At 33.3% G+C, this 19,667-nt stretch overlaps 2 protein-coding genes across 2 annotated transcripts; one reads left to right on the top strand and one right to left on the bottom strand.

Moving 5' to 3' along the window:
- Positions 1–1,930: 1,930 nt before the first annotated feature.
- LOC125578078 lies at positions 1,931–3,393 on the bottom strand. The gene is made up of 2 exons (XM_048740363.1): positions 3,044–3,393; positions 1,931–3,002 (listed from the first exon to the last, which is right to left on the bottom strand). Exons 1-2 carry the CDS (start codon positions 3,391–3,393, stop codon positions 1,931–1,933), a joined length of 1,422 nt encoding a protein of 473 aa, XP_048596320.1.
- A 10,270-nt stretch (positions 3,394–13,663) lies between these two features.
- LOC111213877 (protein DELAY OF GERMINATION 1-like) lies at positions 13,664–15,639 on the top strand. The gene is made up of 2 exons (XM_022715716.2): positions 13,664–14,154; positions 14,958–15,639. The coding sequence occupies exons 1-2, from the start codon at positions 13,749–13,751 to the stop codon at positions 15,392–15,394; spliced, it is 843 nt and encodes a 280-aa protein (XP_022571437.1). The 5' UTR covers positions 13,664–13,748; the 3' UTR covers positions 15,395–15,639.
- The last annotated feature ends 4,028 nt before the right edge of the window (positions 15,640–19,667 follow it).

Genomic DNA, 19,667 nt, shown 5'->3' with positions numbered 1-19,667 from the left:
GCATCTAGGGTTAATTTTTTGGATATAATTTAACTTTACAAAGATTTGTGTTAACTCATTCTGTGGGGGTGGTTCACTCTGCAACTGATGGATTCAGTGAGGAGCGGATTATCAGACTCGGAGGATTTGGTGCCATATTTATAGGAAGACTCTCTTCATCTCTGTATATAAAATTTCCGCGAAGAAGATAACAGAGGGTAGCTACCATGGTATAAGAAAATTCATTTTATTAATCAAATCATAAACTGAATACAACTCGAGACATAAGTTCCTATTTATATAAAAACAAAATAATTTTAAACTATTAAAAACCTGGTAGATAATTCCAACTAATTTAAGATAAATATCTAAATAAATGATAAATAATGAAAATATTCAGAATATATGCAAATATCTCTCTACATCACTAATGTCATCACCAACCCATAATCATATGTTGGATTGCATTGGAGAAGAATAACAATGATCTCTATTACTATTTTCTATTCCAAAGTTTTGTAACAAATATAGTATAACACAAATTCATGGTACTCTTAAAAGTTGTATGCAATTCAAATGAACCATTTAGAGTTTTCTATTACAAAACCTTATATCTAATGCAAACATAATTTTTTTCATGAACAATATATTTCGATGAAGAATATAAATGAAATTTTACGACAGTTCTTTTTTTGATGAAATGTGAAATCTATTGATCAATGTAGAAAAAATGGGCATTTACATCTTTTTTTTTAAGAATTTTAAATTTATTCACTTCAAAAACTTTTGTACAACCTAATGCTATTTTTCGTAGATATCTATGAACTTATAAATGACTTTAAGAAGAAGAAAAAGCATTATCTACTCCCAAACCATATCTCCATGGCCTTCTCATATTTACTTCCAACTCTCTTTCGCAAGGAGGATATTCTGTTTCTGACCAATCTATCGATATAGATAATCAAACGAGCAGGGGGTTGAGAAGGTTCTCCAACTCTTCGGGTGTTTCTCTCATGCCAGATGGCGTAGACTACCGTTTGGAAACATTATCGAAAGAGGAAGGTTAGTTTTGGATATGGAAGACCTGTCACTAACCTTTCTGTCAAGGATTGCCATCACACAGAATGCCCTTGCCCATCCCGGCCCCTTATTGTTCCTTTCGATACTTCTTCAGAGAAGACACACTCAAAAAACAAATGATCCCTCGTTTTAGTAGTTGCATTGCAGAGCCAGCACTTTGATATTGCTTGGGGGTTCCACTTAAGCAACCGATCTCCCGTCGATAAGCTGTTATGAACCACAACCCAAGTCAGGAAGGAAAATTTTGGCGTAGCCTCCTTGAACCATATCCCCTTGGACCAAGGAACACGGTTTACGGAAATATTGTTGTATTTATATTAAAAAGAAAATTTAACTTAAATATCTAATATGATTAATTATCTAACTGGTTGTTTAGTGCTTACTGCTTTGTCAACCAGAAAAACTATTCTAATCTGCCTTAAGGTCCGACTAATTTTTTCGCTACCACCCGTAAACATAGTTTTTGTGATTGGTATCGACTGTTGGCGTTTTGAAACAATCACATAAAATGCTACAATCGTTTAAACCGCTCTGAAACTTTTAAAACCAAAAGCTGGTTCAAGCTAACATTTGCGGTTGCGGGCGTTTGCTGGTTGATAAAAAATATAAAATTATTATCTAAAATATTTTCAAAATTAAAATTAAAATTTAAAATGGAAATATTATAAATACAATATATACACATTTTATTTTTTAAGCTTTTTATAAAGGATCCCCGAAATCTGAGGTTAGGTTTTCTATACAGTCCATTATTCAAACTATTAGATAATAAAATATTTAACCAATACCGGAAATGCGCAAGCCTAGTCCTAACTACAATTCTTTTTTTTTTTTGTAACACTACTTTCATTCAAGACTTAGGATCCAAGGTTCATAAAGCTTGCCTTGCTAAAGCATCGGCAGCCTTATTTTCCGATCGCTGAGTCCAAGCAAATGAAACAAAATCAAAAGCAAGCGATAGATTTAAAATGTCAGCGACAATGCCATAAATTTCTGAGACAGGGGCTTCATCGTGGAGAGCTCTAATAAGTCTCAGTGAGTCAGATTTGCACAGTATACGCCGGAGACCCTTGGCGATGCAGCAGCTTAAAGCTTCACATAGCGCTAGTCCCTCAGCTACCAGTGGAGAGTTAACATAGTGACAGTGGGACATAAATGAACTAGTCTGGCCTTCCTCATCGATAGTCCACCCCAGTCCCGCCAAATGGAGGTCTCCCCGCCAAGCTGCATCAGAATGGAGAATAGTGGAGTTCGGGTAGGGGAGACTCTGCCTTGGTGGGTTGGTCTTTGGCTTGTCATCCGCCTTCTGTTCCTGTAGCCATTCATGTGCCGCGGCAGTGGCTTTCGTGATCACTTCCTCGGGGGTGGCGTCCTTATTGTTGAAAATACGGTTGTTCCTGGCAAGCCAAAGGGACCACAAGATCCAAGGTGCTAGCGGTCCTGTCGCCACTCCCACCGGTGGGAGGCACTTGAGGGTACATAGGTGTTGCCACTCTGTAGCTAAATCTAGCAAACCTCTAGAATCAAAGCAAGTAGAGAAGAGTGCAAGTCTCCAAACCTTTCTTGCGAACTCACAATGAAAGAAAAGGTGGTTGATAGATTCAACTGTATCACATCGAGTGCAGTTCTGAGTGGTACCAATATTCCTCACAGCAAGAAGTTCGCCGACTGGGAGAGCCCGCTGAAAAATCTTCCAGAGGAAGAGTTTGATCTTAGATGCCGTTTGCAAGTTCCAAATTCCTTTTTCCCAGTCTATGGCCGCAGTCGCAGCAGGTGTTGCAGCTGTTTCCACTAACTCTAGGGCCTTATGGTAGCCAGTCTTTGTCGTGTAGATGCCGGAGCATGTGCCGAGCCAAATGAGTTTGTCAGGGGCTCCTGTCTTGCTTGGTTTTAGGATGAGAATCCTCTCCTCCTCGTGTGGAAGGACCTGTTGGATAGTAGCTCTGTTCCATTCAATTCCGTTTGGCATCATGAGTTGTTTTACTGTCCATTCGGCGTACTGCTGTGGTGCTGGACCCATAGGTCGTATTTGGGAGGAGTGGCTAAGCCAAGGTTAGTCCAAATGTTAACGTACTCCCCGTTGCCAATCGCCCATCCTGCATTGCTCAGCATTAGGTCTCTGCCTATCAAAATCCCTTTCCAGCCGTGTGATTCCGCTGCTCTATGTTCGACTTGTAGGAAAGGTGTGTCGCCACAATATTTTCCCATGAGTACTCTGCTCAAAAGTCCCGATGGGTTGTGGTGTAGGCGCCAGCTTAGCTTCGCTAAGAAAGCATCATTGAAGCTCTCAAAGTCTTGAAAGCCCAGCCCTCCTTTCTGTTTGGATTTCGTCATTCTATCCCATGATACCCATGCCATTTTCTACTCCCGCTTCCTCCATCCCACCAGAATCTGGTCACCACAGATTGTATGCGCTTGCAGAGAGAGCATGGCAGTTTAAAGCACATCATCGCATGTGTTGGAATAGGAGTTAGGACGCTCTTGGTCATGACCATCTTGCCGGCCGTGCTGAGAAATTTATTCGACCAACCGCTGACCTTGGTCTTGATCCTGTCCACTATGGAAGTGAAGAGGTCTCTCTTCTTGCAGCCGAAGTGCTCGGGAAGCCCCAAGTATTTACCGATGCCTCCCTCTTTAGGAATCTGGATGCAGTCCTTTATCATGTTCTTCAGCGAGAGGGGCGCTTTCCTTGAAAAGTTGATGGAAGACTTGGTTGTATTGATTGACTACCTCAACGCCAGCTCGTATTGTTGGAGGATCTCTTTTAGAGCTAGTGTGTTGTCCTTGTTGGCCTTAGCGAAGAACATGGTGTCGTCCGTGAATAGGAGGTGGTTCACTTGGGGACAACCCCGTGCGACGGTCAGCTGACCAGTATCTTGAGCTCTATTACATAGTCCCGAGAGCACTTCACTACAAAGGATGAAGATGTAGGGTGAGAGAGGGTCTCCTTGACGGATGCCTCGGCTCGGTTTAACCATTCCTCTAAGCGAGCCGTTGATGAGGAAGGCGTATGTAACAGAAGAAACACATTCCATTATCCAAAAAATCCATTGAGGGTGGAATCCCAACCTCTCAAAGACCAGCCGGATAAACTCCCACTCGAGCCTATCATATGCTTTACTCATGTCGGTTTTAACCGCCATAGAGCATCTTTTTCTGCCTTGGAGTGCTGAAGGAAGTATAGGACTTCATGGGTGATCAATACGTTATCAGAGATCACTCTCCCGGGCACAAAGGCGGATTGGTTCTCGGAGATGATGGTCGGGAGAAGTGGTTGCAATCTCTTTGTGAGGATTTTGGAGATGATCTTGTAGTAGACATTGAAAAGAGCTATCGGCCTATAATCTGAAACTGTCTTCGGGCTCTGAATCTTCGGGATAAGGCGGATGAATGTCTCATTCATGGTCGGGGGTAAATAGCTTGTTTCGAAGAATTTTCGGATCTCTTTGACTATGTCAGCTCCAATTGCTTCCCAATGGATATGGAAGAACCCGACTGAGAAGCCATCCGGTCCGGGTGCTTTGTCTGAGTGAATGGAAAAAACCACAGCTTTAATCTCTTCCGAGGTTGGTACCAGGATCAGTTTCTCATTCTCGTTGTCTGTGATGATAGGCTGCAAGGCTTTGTCCACGACACAAGCGATATCGGCCTGATCACCAAACAGGGATGTGAAGAGTGATCCAAAGTATTGAACTATAACTTGTGCGATCTGTTCTTCTTGGAAGACCTGGTTTCCCTCACTGTCCTCAATCACAGTGAAGGCGTTGGCTCGTTCCGGTTCTTTGTGGCAGGATGAAAAAACCCGGAGTTGCAATCTCCCAACCGTAGCCAAAGTAATCTACTTCTTTGTCTCCAGTAAGCTTCCTCTGCCTTGTAAGCCCTCTTCAGTTCCTCAGTAACCCGATGGATCAGCTGAGTGTCGTTTAGAGTGCTTGATTGGGATTCCTCCCGTTCCCACAGTTTCTGTTCTATTAATAGCCGACTATTAGCTTGCTTTTCCTTGTGCCATCGTGAGATGATGCCCTGGACCAATTTTATACGCTCTGTAACTGGGAGGTTTGTAGCCTCTGCCCAGGCAGCTTCAATAAGTTTTGTAACCTCTGTATTGTCCTTGAGTCACCGGTCGTATCTGAACAAACCCGGTCGTCTCTTCTTTCCCTGTACAAAGACCGAGATAAGTGGTCTGTGATCGGATCCCTCGTAGGCTAAGTACATGCATCTTGCTGTTGGGTAGCGTTCAGCCCAGTTAGAGTTTGCAGCAGCTCGGTCCAGTCTACAGCGAACAAAGTGTTCTCCACGCTGACCTCGCCAAGATAGGGAATCCCCCGAATGCTGTAGGTCAAATAAATCTCCTTCTGCAAAGAAGGTTCTCATGTCTGAAAAAGAGCCTTCCGGTCTTTCAGGGCCGCCTTCTTTCTCTTCATTGCTCAGTAAGTCATTAAAATCTCCCGTGATAAACCAAGGAGCGTCCCGTAAATCCGAAAGAAAGGTGTTTCCTCATAAATCTATCATTATCTCCATACACAAAGGAAGCAAAAAAGGGTTTGCCCTCGAGCTCAATACAAGTATCAAACAGGTTCGGAGTAGCATCTAAGACTTCGAGGTTCACTTCCTGTTTCCAAAACAGGGCAAGCCCACCTGCTCCATGTCCCGAGGGTGGTACTAAATCATGAAATTCATAGCCTAACTGCTCAAATTTTTCCAAAACAAAGCTGTTGGGGTTTTTTTTCTCCATGAGGAAGATGATGTCCGGGTTGATGCTTTTTTTGAGCTCCCGTAACCGTTGAACTGTCAAGGGATTCCCCAAAACTTGACAGTTCCAGCTTGCAATCTTTAAGGAACGAGAGTTGACGGATTCCGAATTCTTCTCCGTCTTCTTTTGTTTTGATGTTGTCGGGATCATATTGTAAATAGGTTGATTCTCTGAGTTGGTGGAGCTTGATTTTTGTTTGCTGCCCTCTTGGGAGCCTCCTATCTTCATGTCTCCTATCTTCATGCGAGAGGGCCCTGCAGCATCTTCATTGTTAGTTTGAGTCGTGAGCTTCCGTCTACAAGGGGGGGGGGGGGCTTGTGTCTGTTGGACCTTGCGTTTGCGTGAGCTAGCTCCCGTTAAAGTCTTTGGGCTGTTTGATACCTTCTTAGTTCCATGAGGTCTTCCTGGCTTGCGGCAAGCCATGTCCTGGTCAGAGGGGAGGCCAGCTTCCTGGGGTGGATGGCCTAGTCGAAGTAAAGCTGAAGCTCTTCCTGTACTTGTGTCGGGGCTTTTTCCTGGTGGGTTTGGTGGGGGAACTGGTGAGCTTAGGCGGAGGAGCGCTGAAGTTCTTTCAGGGATGTTGGAATGGGTTCCGGATTCTGTTGTCTCTGTTTGCTCTGGCTAGCAAAAGTAGCACGCGCCATTAGAGCTATCGATTCCTCTATTTGCCCATTTTCCTCAGCTTGCCGCAGTCTCTCCTTTCGAGCTGCACTCTCCGATGGGTCAACACATGAGGTATATTGTACCATAACATCCCTGAGTTCTTCCCTTGCAACATTCAAAGCTTCAGCTGGGACTTCTAGTTGTGTCTCATGGAAAAGAACCCCCTTTGAGTGGTTTGGGTTAGAGTTTTGACAGAAGCTAGATTCACCATGGTCAGGTTCTGTTCTCACTGGTGGCCTAAGCGAGAGCCTGTCGCGCACCGGGAGTGGTGGTGGTGGGGGAGATTGATTGCTTGTTCTCTGCACCGGTCTGTATATTTCTTGGTATGTTGCACTTCTCAAATTATTCCTTTCTTGAGCATAGGGTTGGTATCGTCTGTTGTGGCTGTTGCGAGGAGCTGTGGCTTTTTCATAGGAATCCCTATTACTTCTCAAATTGAGCATGTGGCTCTCATTATACCACATGTTATGTCTAGTCTCACGGTTGTGTTGATAGCCATTGTTGCGATCAAAGTTCTCGGATCTCCCAGGGTTTGTGGTAGCTGTTCTTTGCTGGTATTGCCGTGAGTGTCTTCCAGAGGAGCTCGCCGCCTGGGATCGGTCTCGAGGGTTGTCTGAGCCTGATGCTTGAGCTTCACGCTTTGCTGCTTTAGCTTTTAAATAGTCGCGGAGTTCATGGTCAAGTCTAAAGCAGCAGGAGCAATGTTTTTCGATCCTCTCATAGACCAAATTAGCTACCACTTCATCTCCATTCGGGTATTTCAGCACAGAGCTAGTGATCAGCGGGAGACGTCCATTTACATGGACTCGCATGTGGACATTCAGTGAAGTGATCTCTGCTTCCTCAAAGATTCCGATGTCTTTCCCTATTCCCTGAATAGCCTCTTCAGTCCAAAGGTGGAGAGGAATTCCTTGGACTTTTATCCAAAAAGGTATGAGGCTTGGGAAGTTTGGAGTTGTCGTTGGTTCCAATCTTTGGACAATAACCATCCATTTTGCGTATTGGTACGGTCTTTTATCTAGTACCTCTAGCAGGTCTGCTTCATCATTGAACTGGAACTGGAACATCCCTTGGCCCAGATCGGAGCCTCGGGTCTGCGTCCGTTACTCCATTTTTCAGTGAAGAATGGGATTAAGGACCAGACTTTCTGGGCGGAAGGGTTTGTGACTTTTCCCACAATCGTGAGGGAGTGCTTCTGGATAAGGTAAGAGTTGTCAGGCGCTTGTACTTGCACTCTAGCTTTCCGTGGTGCTTGGTAGGGTTCTGAGACCAGTCCTTTGCCTTTCTCATCTATAGAGAGTCTTTTGCTTGTCATGTCGGAGTTGTAGTGCTTGTTGGGTGTGGAATAAGCCGGTGGTTTTGGTAGCTCTAGAAGTAAGGAAACCCTTCAACTTCAATAGTAGCTAGGGAATGGAGAGGCTTCGGGTTCAGCTCTGGTAATCACCGGAAGTCAGAACAGATACCTCTACAGTCGGCCAAGAGAGGGGACTCGTGGTAAAGATCTCCATAGTGTACCAACTCTTTCTCCGGGAGACTACTTCCTCCGTCGCCGGCGAGGACTAGTGTCCAGCGGTTAGAAGGTGGTTTCCGAGAATAGTCTGGTGGATATTGCTAAAATGGGGAAGCATTTTTAAATAAGGCGCATGTATAAGGCAAATCCATCACCGAACAATCTTTCATAGGTTCCTGAAAGTGTCTCATGCCTGTTTGATCGCTTCGACAATCTATAGCCTTAGAATGTTCACTGGATGCCAGTGTTTCATTACAGTCTCCTATCAAGATCCAAGGAAGATTAAGATGATCATAAGCAGCTTTTGCACCTCTCAGTTCTTCCCACAAGCGCATTCTATTTGCAGCAATATTGAACGCGTAGACCGCAGAGCATATAAACTAATCACCAGTGCTCGGAATCTAAATAGCACATGTGATTACCTGTGCGCTCATATGCAGCTGCGTTACCACGACTTGATTGTTCCAGCAACCCCATATCCTACACAGTGGGTGATAAGCGTAGTTCCTAAGGGAGTTCCAGGTTGGCATAGCTGCAAGCATACACCACTGGTGATTGTCCTCTTGCACTCTTGTTTCCACCAAACAACCAAAAGAAGGCTTCTCAGCTTGTATCCAGGATCTAAGGGCTCTCTAATTGCGTGGCAAGTTGAATCTACGTATGTTCCATGCAAAAAACATTGTCATAACTTCTTATTGGAAGCTTTTTCTGGGGTTCCATGTTTGTCAGCAAAAATCAAGTCTCTGGTACGAACAACTTTGCCTCAGTTCTGCTTCTGGCCTGAACCAGTTGCTTGCTTCCTACTCCGCAATGGATCTGTCATTGATTGTTTCTTCTTTCCATCTGCTTTACTCTCCAATATTTTCCCCTCCTCAATATCCTTGTCATTCTCCTCCTTTATATCTTCCTCCACCTCTTCATCAATGCCTTGTAAGGGGCTTCACAAATTTTCCAACTGCCTTAGACAAACACTTCAAGCCTTTGTGTGAATAAAGATTGTTGGGAACACCCTTCAGGTCAACCCACAAAGGCATTGCAGAAAGGTCCGGAGGATGCAAAGCAGATTCCGGTGACTAAACATTAACGACCAGAGGATCTGCAATATGCCAGTATTTCTTTTTGAGAACCCGATCTCTCATCTGGCTATTCTCAATACGAAACAGCACCGTATTCTTTTCGATGAAATGCATGTCAATCTTCGACCCCGCCTTAAAAGAAGACCAGATATGGTTGACTGTTGCGTGAATCGACCCTACATGAGGAGCATCTCCAATGAAGTAGCCCACAACAAAGCTTTTTCAAAGAAGCTTCGACTCGTCAAAATCTCGTTTGTAGTCATTCCATCAACAATCTTTACTTTTTATATGTTTTTAAACCTAATGGTGTAGATAATATGAAAATTTAAATTTTGTTTCTGAAATTGATTATTTAAAAAAAACTTTTTATTAAAACTTTTTCAAATAACTGTATCTTCCAAACTGATTAAGATTATTAAACAAATATTATTGTTAGTATTTAGAGTATAATTAGTATTGTTTTATTTTTATTTGATTATCTTTTGGATATGATTTTTGTACATTGGTTTTATCATATATATAATTAGTTTATTATTTGCTTAAAAATTTTACCATAATTTACCATAATTTTTTGTTAGTAAACTTTATGAAATATTGTTATTTTATTTTCATAATATTATATTTTTCAATAGATATATTCGCTAAATAACTATTTTGAATTGGATTTTGTAAAATTATATTATTTTTTTGAAAAAAGTAAACATTATATTATTATGAAAATAATAATCTATTATATTCTATTACTATGATATAAGTAGATTCAAACCAATAATTACTTTATAATCATAATATGCAGATTTTGATACTAGAAAAGATAATGTATTTTTTGTTGGTTGATATATAGTTAGGTGTATAAATAATAATGTTTTTTTAATATACAAAATTAAAAATTTCTTAGTTGATATGTATAAACCTAAAATGATAATTAAGTGTAAGGAGTGTTAACCTTTTGTTTTCTCAGAAAATGAACCCCCCCCCCCCCCCCCCCCCCCCCCCAATCCTATCACGACACTCACATTTCATGCAATTTAATAGTTTTATTTATTAGTCTAGTTAAGTAATATATATTGTTTTTTGGTAAAATAATATATATTGCTTTTTCGACTGAGACTAGGTTTTGGCAAAATACTTGACTAATTCCTGGGGTGAGCTTATGCTTTTAATAAATCCTAAATCTAATGCCACTTTATAACACCATATTTATTTTATACTAACTAGATTTTTTAGCCGCACTACGCGCGGATAAGATATTATATGTATTTCTCAATTCTAAAAAAGATAATGTATAATATTTTTTTTAAAGAATATAAAATAAGACTACATAACATAAATATATTTTTAAATTTTTTTTGTGGAAATCATTATTTTGTTTGATTGTTGTACTTGATTCACATATTTGCATAGATATTTGTGATAGATAAATAACTATATTTTTTATTATCAGTAAATAATATATATATTATATAATATAAGAAAATGAAATTATTTACTTTTGAACAAACTTGTCTCATTTGGGAACTCGGTTATAGACATATCATATTCGAAAAGACATTTTTACAATTATCAATCTTCTTAAGAGTCAAGTAACAAATCTGAATATCACAACAATATCTCATATGATCTCTTTGTGGAATAAATGCTCTGAAAAAATTGAATTTAGGCATCAAAAAGGACTGGAAATGAATGTGCAGATGTTTTATCTAAGTCAGATTTACAAAGTACTATTCATAGTTCATATATCATTTATGTCCATCCTATTTTTTTGTCCATCATTTCTTAAACATCTTGAAATAATTGATGCTAATTAATAATAAACTTTTGGCTGGCAAAAAAGATCAAAATTTTCTAATTATCGCTTAAATATTTTATTAATATTGTCTAAGAAGCTTTCAAGTGATATCATAGTTTAATTTTTATTAGTTTTTTTTGTTATTTTTTAGAGTTTTTTGTATTTAAGATTTTTTCATATTAAGCTTCTATTTCTTTCACATGAATTGATATATATATATATACCATCAAATCAGTTTTAGTTATTTATTATTTTGTTTTTAATGAAAATACACTTTTTAAATAATTTAATTTAAAACAAAATTGTATATTAATTTGCTGTATTCTAACAATTTGATTGATTTAATTAATTTGCTTTCGTGGATAACTTAAAAAGTTTTCATATGAATTGAGGAAAGCAAGCTTATGTTGTTATATTATATTTATTTGTGTATATAGAATCTATATATAATGCTAGTGTAATAAAGAAATAACATTATTTTTTGTAACTTAAAAAAGATACATTATTACAATTTGAAATTAATCAAAATTGAATAAAATGGTAATTAAATATTTGTAAATCTATTTTTTTATCTTTTTTAGTTGGATTCTCATGAAAAGAAATCAATAGGTTAAACAAATGTTTCAAAATTTGTTGTGTTATTGTTTTATCAAAATTGTACAAAAATCTATGCTTTTTCATATTTGTCACGAAAATTTATATGTTAAACTTACTTTTACATAATTCTTAACTTTGTCATGAAAACAAAAATCTATGATTTTTCATATTTGTCAATGTTCTCACACTTTCAAAGAATATATTAGCTTAGTCAATTACTTATTTTTTTTTTACAAAACAAAGTATCGGAGTCTTGAAAGTTGAATTCATGTTATTGTAAATGTACATAAGAGTTTGTGATTACATATTTAGTGAATCTTGTATATGTGTCCAAGAAAGTTTCAATGGCTTAGTGGTAATTTTGTCATATATTTAAATCATACTAACCCGGGTTCGATCATTTTTTTTTACATTGTTTTTTCATTTTTTACGAAAAAATAAATGAGATGACGTGGCAACTTCGGACTATTTGATTGCTTGATTTTTCTATCCTACGTAGACACCCTCTCTATGGCTTATATCCTACTTTTAGTATTGTATTGATTAGACATTCTAAAATCAAGTTTGCTCACCAATTTGTTTCCATATTCAAAGAATAAATTTATTATGCTAGCTAAAATTCATAAGTTATTTCCGAGATTTTCTTGTTTTTGAAACTTTGATATTTCCAAACTTTTATTGAAAGAGGATTTGTTCCCAATAGTTATAAGATATTTTTTTTTTAAATAACTTGTTTAAGAAATCATATACGAAATCATAACAAAATAATATTTGACCAAAAAATAAAAATAATATGAGTTCCAAACAAATATTTCTACCAGAAATTTGTATTTAAATTTTGATAAGACATCTTTTATCGGAAACTATAAGGTCTATTATGAAAATAGTAAAATGAAAAGGTCAAATCTCTACTAAATTTTGCTTGCCTCTTTAAAGAGGCAAAGTTGCCACATGGAACCTTTGACAGCATTCTGAATATCTGATTCCTGAACTTTGCATGTTTCTTCTGGCGTGTCTATTAAATTTAGAACTTAGAAGAAACATAACGGGTTGTTTTATCCTAACATTTTATTATGAATAATCTTGTTTTCAGTGCCGTGCCTACCATTCGAGGGGCCTAAGGCAAGAATAACTCTTTACAAAAATAAAAATAAAATAATTATAGAAAGGTTAAAATATTAGCCGTAAAAAATTCATTTTCTATAATTATTTTTTTGATTTTTGGTGTTTAAAAATACTATTATAAGTATTAATTATCATATTTCATTTTTTTTTGTTTTATACTGAACTTTCAGATTTTAAGTATATTTTGTAAATTTCTCAATCATACTGTAACTCATATAAATCATATAACTATATTTATAAAAATATAAACTAAATTTTAAATTAATGATTTAAGAACAAAATGCAGAAAAGCATAAGAATGCATACAACAAAATCGGTAAATGAAATCTAAGAATTTTTTTTGTAAAGATTGTAAAAAAACATATATTTATATGAAATATATACATGAACATAATTACTTCTAACAATATTTCATAAAATTTGTAGTTATGCATTCCATAAAAACCTAAATGAATGTATATTTAGTAAAAATGAGGTTCTAAATTTTAAATGGAAAATGGAAACTAAAGGTAGTTGTCTTTTTCCAACGGTGAGCACGGTTCTGCTTGGTTTTGCTTTTGTTGTTTTCGGGTCAATGTAAATTTATTTATACTTTTCTTTCAGAAATAGAGCGAGTGGCTTCTTTACTTATACTAATTTCATCAGTTTTTCTGAAGGAGAAATATACATCAAATTTACTAAAAGTAATGGCAAATTAACTATTTTGAATATTTTGAAACGCCAAGTTGTATTCTCTTCTAGGCCTACACGTTTTGCATGCATGCATGCGTTACTCATTTTCTTTTCACCGAAAAGCACGTATTATCTTCCAACTTCCAATACAAATAGTCGTTAGTAAAACGTGTCCAATGAACCCTTATTCTTTTGGGGTCCAAGTTCAGTTTCACTTTTTGAGTTGTCAAAAATTTACAGTTATATTTTCTTTTATTCGCATTTTATAATATTTTCCAGTTTAATTATCAAGAACAGTTTAATACTTTTATATTACACAATACGTTTTTAGAGATAATGATTAACCAGACTAAGAAAAATGGTAATGGTGCATTATCTTAATTAGGATTTAACTATATATAACCCCCCACGAAATGGAATCAGAAATACAAACATACCGAAAAAAAGTAACCAATAATATTATTAGTTTTAGACCAAAAAATAATATTATTACTTATATTAAAAATGGAGAACAAAGGGAAGAACATCGAACAAGCTCAAGCAAGTTGTTATCAACAGTGGATGAGTTTACAATCCCAACGCGTCCCTGAGCTTAAACAAGCCTTAGCTCAACGGCGCACTCACGAAGGCACGGCCGACGCTGCCGCCGATGATAACAAGCTCCGTGAATTAACACAAAACATCATTGGAGATTTCAAAAATTACGCTGGAAAAAGAGCTGATTTATCTCACCGATGTAGCTCGAGCTATTATGCGCCGTCGTGGAACACTCCTTTAGAGAACGCTCTTATTTGGATGGGTGGTTGTAGACCTTCTTCTTTCTTTAGGCTCGTTTATGCTTTGTGTGGGTCCCAAACCGAGATTCGTGTTACTCAGTTTCTCCGTAACATCGACGGCTACGATTATTCAGGTAAGGGTTTGGACGTTTTCGGTTTTCTCAAAAAAAGGTTTAAGAATCACTTAACAAAAAAAAACTTTTCTATTCGGTTTAACAAAATTTTGGATTGGTTTGGAGAGGTACATGAAAGAGAATGATTGATTTGGTATGGATCTGATTTCTCATATTTTCGTTTGTTAGAATCTGATGACCGAGTTCAAAAACCAGTATCGGTTAACTTATATATATATTATGATTTTTTTTTGAAAAATATATATATTATGGTTTAACAAATTACAGTTTATGCAGTAAGATTTTCTGACCATTTTGAATTATGTTTAACAACTCTATATTGTTTGATTAGTTATATTGTTTGATTAGTATGATATTGTGCACTTTAGATTTAATTGGTTGGTCTACATGGATTTACTTTTGGTTTATTTCTTAATAGGTTTCATGCTATTAGAGTTGAACATCTCTTTATATATTTAGACACTTAGTGTTTAAACTTCTGATTTGTGACTTGAATTGACATCTCTCACACTTGGTTTTTGGTTTTAGTTTAAGAGGTGTGAAAGATGAACTTTAGTTAGGTTTGTTGTTTGATTTAGTTTGTTCGATATAAACACTCGGTTTAGTTTTTAATAATCTGGTCCAGGTTTATTATAACATAATTCCATCTCGTTTATTAATACATAAAATATTTGGTTTATGTTTTGTCGTAATCAAAATGATGTAACACATAGATTTATACATATCTTGGTTGTGGTTAAAAATTATGTTTTTGATTAAAGAATTTTAGTTGGTATTTAATCCAATTTGGTCTGGTTCAACAGGTAGTGGTGGCGCATCACTCAGCGATCTAACGGCGGAGCAACTAGCAAAGATCAACGTGTTGCATGTAAAAATCATAGACGAAGAAGAGAAGATGACAAAGAAAGTTTCGAGCCTGCAAGAAGACGCGGCGGATATCCCCATCTCCACCGTGGCTTACGCAGAGGAGCACGTGGGAGAGCCTAACGCAATGGTGGATCAAGCTCTCGACAAGCAAGAAGAAGCTATGGCCACTTTATTGGCCGAGGCCGATAATCTGAGGGTAGATACTTTGGCCAAAATCATAGAGATTCTGACGCCAGTGCAAGCGGGGGATTTTTTGATGGCCGGAAAAAAGCTTCATCTTTCAATGCATCACTGGGGAGCGTTAAGAGATCGGCGCCGTGGTGAATGCATAATTGACGCTGGAAACGATGGCGGGGGAGAGGAGGAGAAGTAGTCGTCTCTATAGTAGATATGGTATTATATTATAGGTACGTACGTGTCAAATATGAGATCGCATAATAACAAGATTTCATAATCTAGCAATTATAAGGTTTCTTTTTTTTTTAACACATGCAATTATAAGGTTTTATGACATAGTTTAGGGATATATAATCCTTATATGTTAGTTTTATTTTCCCAAAACTTATCTCATCATTGTGCAATGCGTTTGGATTATATTAATAATAGTTTTTTAATAATATTTTTTTTTAGTTTTAGTTTTACAATATATATATATATATATACTTAATGGAATTAGGTAAGGATATTTGTAAATAAATTATTATCTACTTATTACTTCGTTGCAAACTACAATAATTTTTTACAGAATCTATACTAATAAAAGGAACATTTTGAAGCTCAATAGGACGTCTACATCAGCGAAAAAAACTTCTTCTAAAAAATGACACGTGGCATTAACAAAAAAAAAAATACATATAAAAATAAATAAATAATAAGTAAACATACAATATAAGAAATAGACATATTACATTAAACAATAATAAGTAAATATACAATATAAAGAAAATAAATAAAAAGTAAATATGCAATAAGAAATAGAAATATTACATTAAACATCTATCATAATTTATCATCTGATTTAAAATCAAGAAAATTAGAATATGTAAATATATAATTAAAAATGAAAAAAACTAAATTAAACATCTGTCTAAAAATTTATTTATTTATTTATACTAATAAAATGGAGCTTTTGAGGCTCTATAGAGCGTCCACATCAACGCAAAAAAAACTTCTCCTAAAAGATGACACATGTCATTAGTAAAAAATAAAAAATAAATATACATATAAATAAAAATAATAATAAGTAAATATAGAATATAAGAAATAGAAATATTACATTAAACAATAATAAGTAAATACACAATGTAAAGAAAAATAAATAAAAAAGTAAATATAGAATATAAAAAATAAAAATATTACATTAAACATTTATCACAATTACATTAAACATCAATCATAATTTATCATTTGATACAATTAAGAAATTAAAAAAAAAAAATCTATCTGAAAAATATATAGTAAAATAAATAATAACTAAATACATAATATTATCATTGATGTAAAAGCAAGAAATTTAGAATAAATAAATATACAAAATAAGAAAGATAAACAGTAAGTAAATATACAATATAAAAAATGGAAAAACTACGTTAAACATTTATTTGAAAAATGTATAGTTAAATAAATAATAACTAAATATCCAACATAAAAATATTAGATTACACATATATTATAACATTAGAATAAGTAAATATAAAATATAAGAAAAATAAATAATAAGTAATTATACAATATAAGAAATACAAAAAATACATTAGACATCTATCTAAAAAAATCTATAATAAAATAAATAATAAGTAAATATAAAATATAAGAAATAAAAATATTACATTAAACATATATCGTAATATTACAATTTGATTTGAAATAAAAATAGTTAGATAAGTAAATATGCAATAAAAAAAATAAATATACAATATATGAAATGAAACAACTACATTAAACATCTATATTTTTATTACTTCCAAAAAAATTTATAAGTAAATATACAATATAAGAAATATAAATTTTACATGAAACATAAGCATACAATATAAGAAATATAAATTTTACATGAAACATCTATTATAATATTATCATTTAATATAAAAGCATGAAAATTAGAATAAGTAAATATACAATAAAAAAAATAAACAATACGTAAAATACAATTAATAAATGAAAAAACTAAATTAACATTTGTCTCAAAAAATTTGCAGTAAAATAAATAATAAGTAAATATACAATATAATAAATAGAAATATTATATTAAACATCTATCGTAATATTAGAATAAGTAAATACAATATATAAGCAAAATAAAACAAATCTGAGAAACATACAGTAAAGTAAATTATAAGTAAATATACAATATAAGAAATAAAAATATTACATTAAAAATTTATAAGTAATATTACCATTTGATATAAAAGTAAGAAAATAGAATAAGTAAATATTCAATATAAAAAAAATAAAAGTAGGTAAAATACAATTAAGAAATGCAAAAACTACATTAAACATCTATCTGAAAAATGTATTATTTTATATTTTTATTATTTAAAAATACAATAAGTAAATATAAATTTTTAATATTATAATAAGTAAATATAAGAAAGAATAAATAATAAGTAAATATAATATCAAAGAAATAAAAACATTACATTAAATATATATCGTAATATTATCATTGATATTAAAGCAAGAAATTTAGAATAAGTAAATATATAAAATAAGAAAAGATAAACAGTAAGTAAATATACAATATAAAAAATAGAAAAACTAAATTAAACATTTATCTGAAAATTATATAGTTAAATGGAAAATGTATATTTAAATAAATAATAAGCAAATATACAATATAAGAAATATAAATATTATATTAAACATCTATTGTAATATTATCATTTGATATAAAAGCAAGAAAATTAGAATAAATAAATATATAATATTGAAAAATTCCCTATGATAGTCTTTTTTAAGTTTTTGTTACAAAATAACTATAAACAAGGTTAAGACCCGCGCCTTGCGCGGAATGAATATTATATATAAACTATTTTTAAGTATTATATATTTTTACATATTATGAAATAATAAATATATATTGAATAATTAAAAATTTAGTAATTATTACGTATATAATTAAATTGGTACAAATACTTAAATAAATTTTATTCAAACACTTTTTCTATTTTATATGTATAAAATTAAGTATAAATGATATTAACATAGATATATAGTAAATTTTTAATATTGGCATCTGTTAAAAAATATTTTATACTCATATTATTTTTGATCATTTGTATTTTTTTATAACAAAAATATTAAATCACCGATAACAATAAAACTTTTGTGGGGTGTTTAATAGTTTTAGTAATTTATAATTTCAAAAACATTCAATGCAAAGTTTAAAATCTAAAAATTATGTTGTCAATAATTGTTCAAAATGTTTATCCAAAAAATTCAAAGCAACTTTCGAAATTAAAATACATTATGTATTTTATATGGTATATAAATTATTTTAAAAATATTAATATACATATATATATATCTAATATTTATTAAATGAGACTTCCTACTTATGTAATTTTGTAATCATTTGTATCTTGATATAACCATGAATCACACAAATTTCAATGTGAGATTTTTAACAACTTTAGTCATTTTTATTCGTTTTTAAAAATTCAAAATATAACATATACGAAAAAATCTAAATTTTTATTATATAGTTAATGTGGTTGTTTAATTTATTTTAATAAGTTAAAATTTTTAAAAATGATAGAGAATAGACTATTTTTTATCAAATCTTTATTATTCAAAATCATTAATTGTCATATATACTTTAGCCACATTAGGTAATTCCGTGAATTTTATTTAAGAAGCCAATGAAGAACATTTATGATTAATTTATGGTTAGTTTAATAAAAAACTTATTATATATTTATATGGACCAACATATTTTTCTAAGGATTCTAAGAATGATTGTGGTGATGACATGTGGCTACAAAAATATGTTGTAATGCTTCTCTTTTAATATATAAGGGATGAGAAAAATGACCAAAATAATTCTTATTAAAGAGTAAAAATACATTTATACCCTATGGTTAACTAACATAAATTTATGGTTTAGAGTTAAGGGGTGGGATTTTGAGGATAGGATTTCAAATTTTTTAAAATAAAAATAATAAATTAAATTTTTCAAAACAAAAAGGGCTATTTTGGTCATTTTCCTTATTGAATGCTATTTTGTGACAAAAAATTAAAAGATCTATTTGAGAGAATTGCCCTACAATATAAGAAAAAATAAATAATAAATAAATATACAATATGAGAAAAGAAAAACTATATCAAACATTTATCAGAAAGATGTATCGTTTTCCATTTTTTATGTTGTATGTTTACATATTATTTTTTGAAAATAGAAATGTAAAATGGTAATCTTACATATGTTTAAAGTAATATTTCTATTTTTATGTTGTATGTTTACATATTCGAAATTATATATAATGTTTTTTGTTTTTTTTTTATAAAACAGTAATGTTACATTATGGAGATAAGCCGGTATTTGTTTTAAGTGAAAAATGGTAATGAATTTTTGAGGATAGGATTTCAAATTTTTTAAAATAAGAATAATAAATTAAATTTTTCAAAACAAAAAGGGCTATTTTGGT

Source organism: Brassica napus, chromosome A9 (assembly GCF_020379485.1).
Source record: "Brassica napus cultivar Da-Ae chromosome A9, Da-Ae, whole genome shotgun sequence".
NCBI classification, from domain to species: Eukaryota; Viridiplantae; Streptophyta; class Magnoliopsida; order Brassicales; family Brassicaceae; genus Brassica; species Brassica napus.
This window is presented reverse-complemented; position numbering and strand designations above follow the sequence as displayed.

What these genes read in the sequence shown, in the direction of transcription:
- LOC125578078 (XM_048740363.1), bottom strand. Translation starts at nt 3,393, where the DNA reads ATGACGAAATCCAAACAGAAAGGAGGGCTGGGCTTTCAAGACTTTGAG. An exon ending in AGCAGTACGCCGAATGGACA is followed by an intron (nt 3,003 to 3,043) that starts GTAAAACAACTC and finishes TGAATGGAACAG; the next exon opens with AGCTACTATCCAACAGGTCC.
- LOC111213877 (XM_022715716.2), top strand. Translation starts at nt 13,749, where the DNA reads ATGGAGAACAAAGGGAAGAACATCGAACAAGCTCAAGCAAGTTGTTAT. An exon ending in CGACGGCTACGATTATTCAG is followed by an intron (nt 14,155 to 14,957) that starts GTAAGGGTTTGG and finishes CTGGTTCAACAG; the next exon opens with GTAGTGGTGGCGCATCACTC.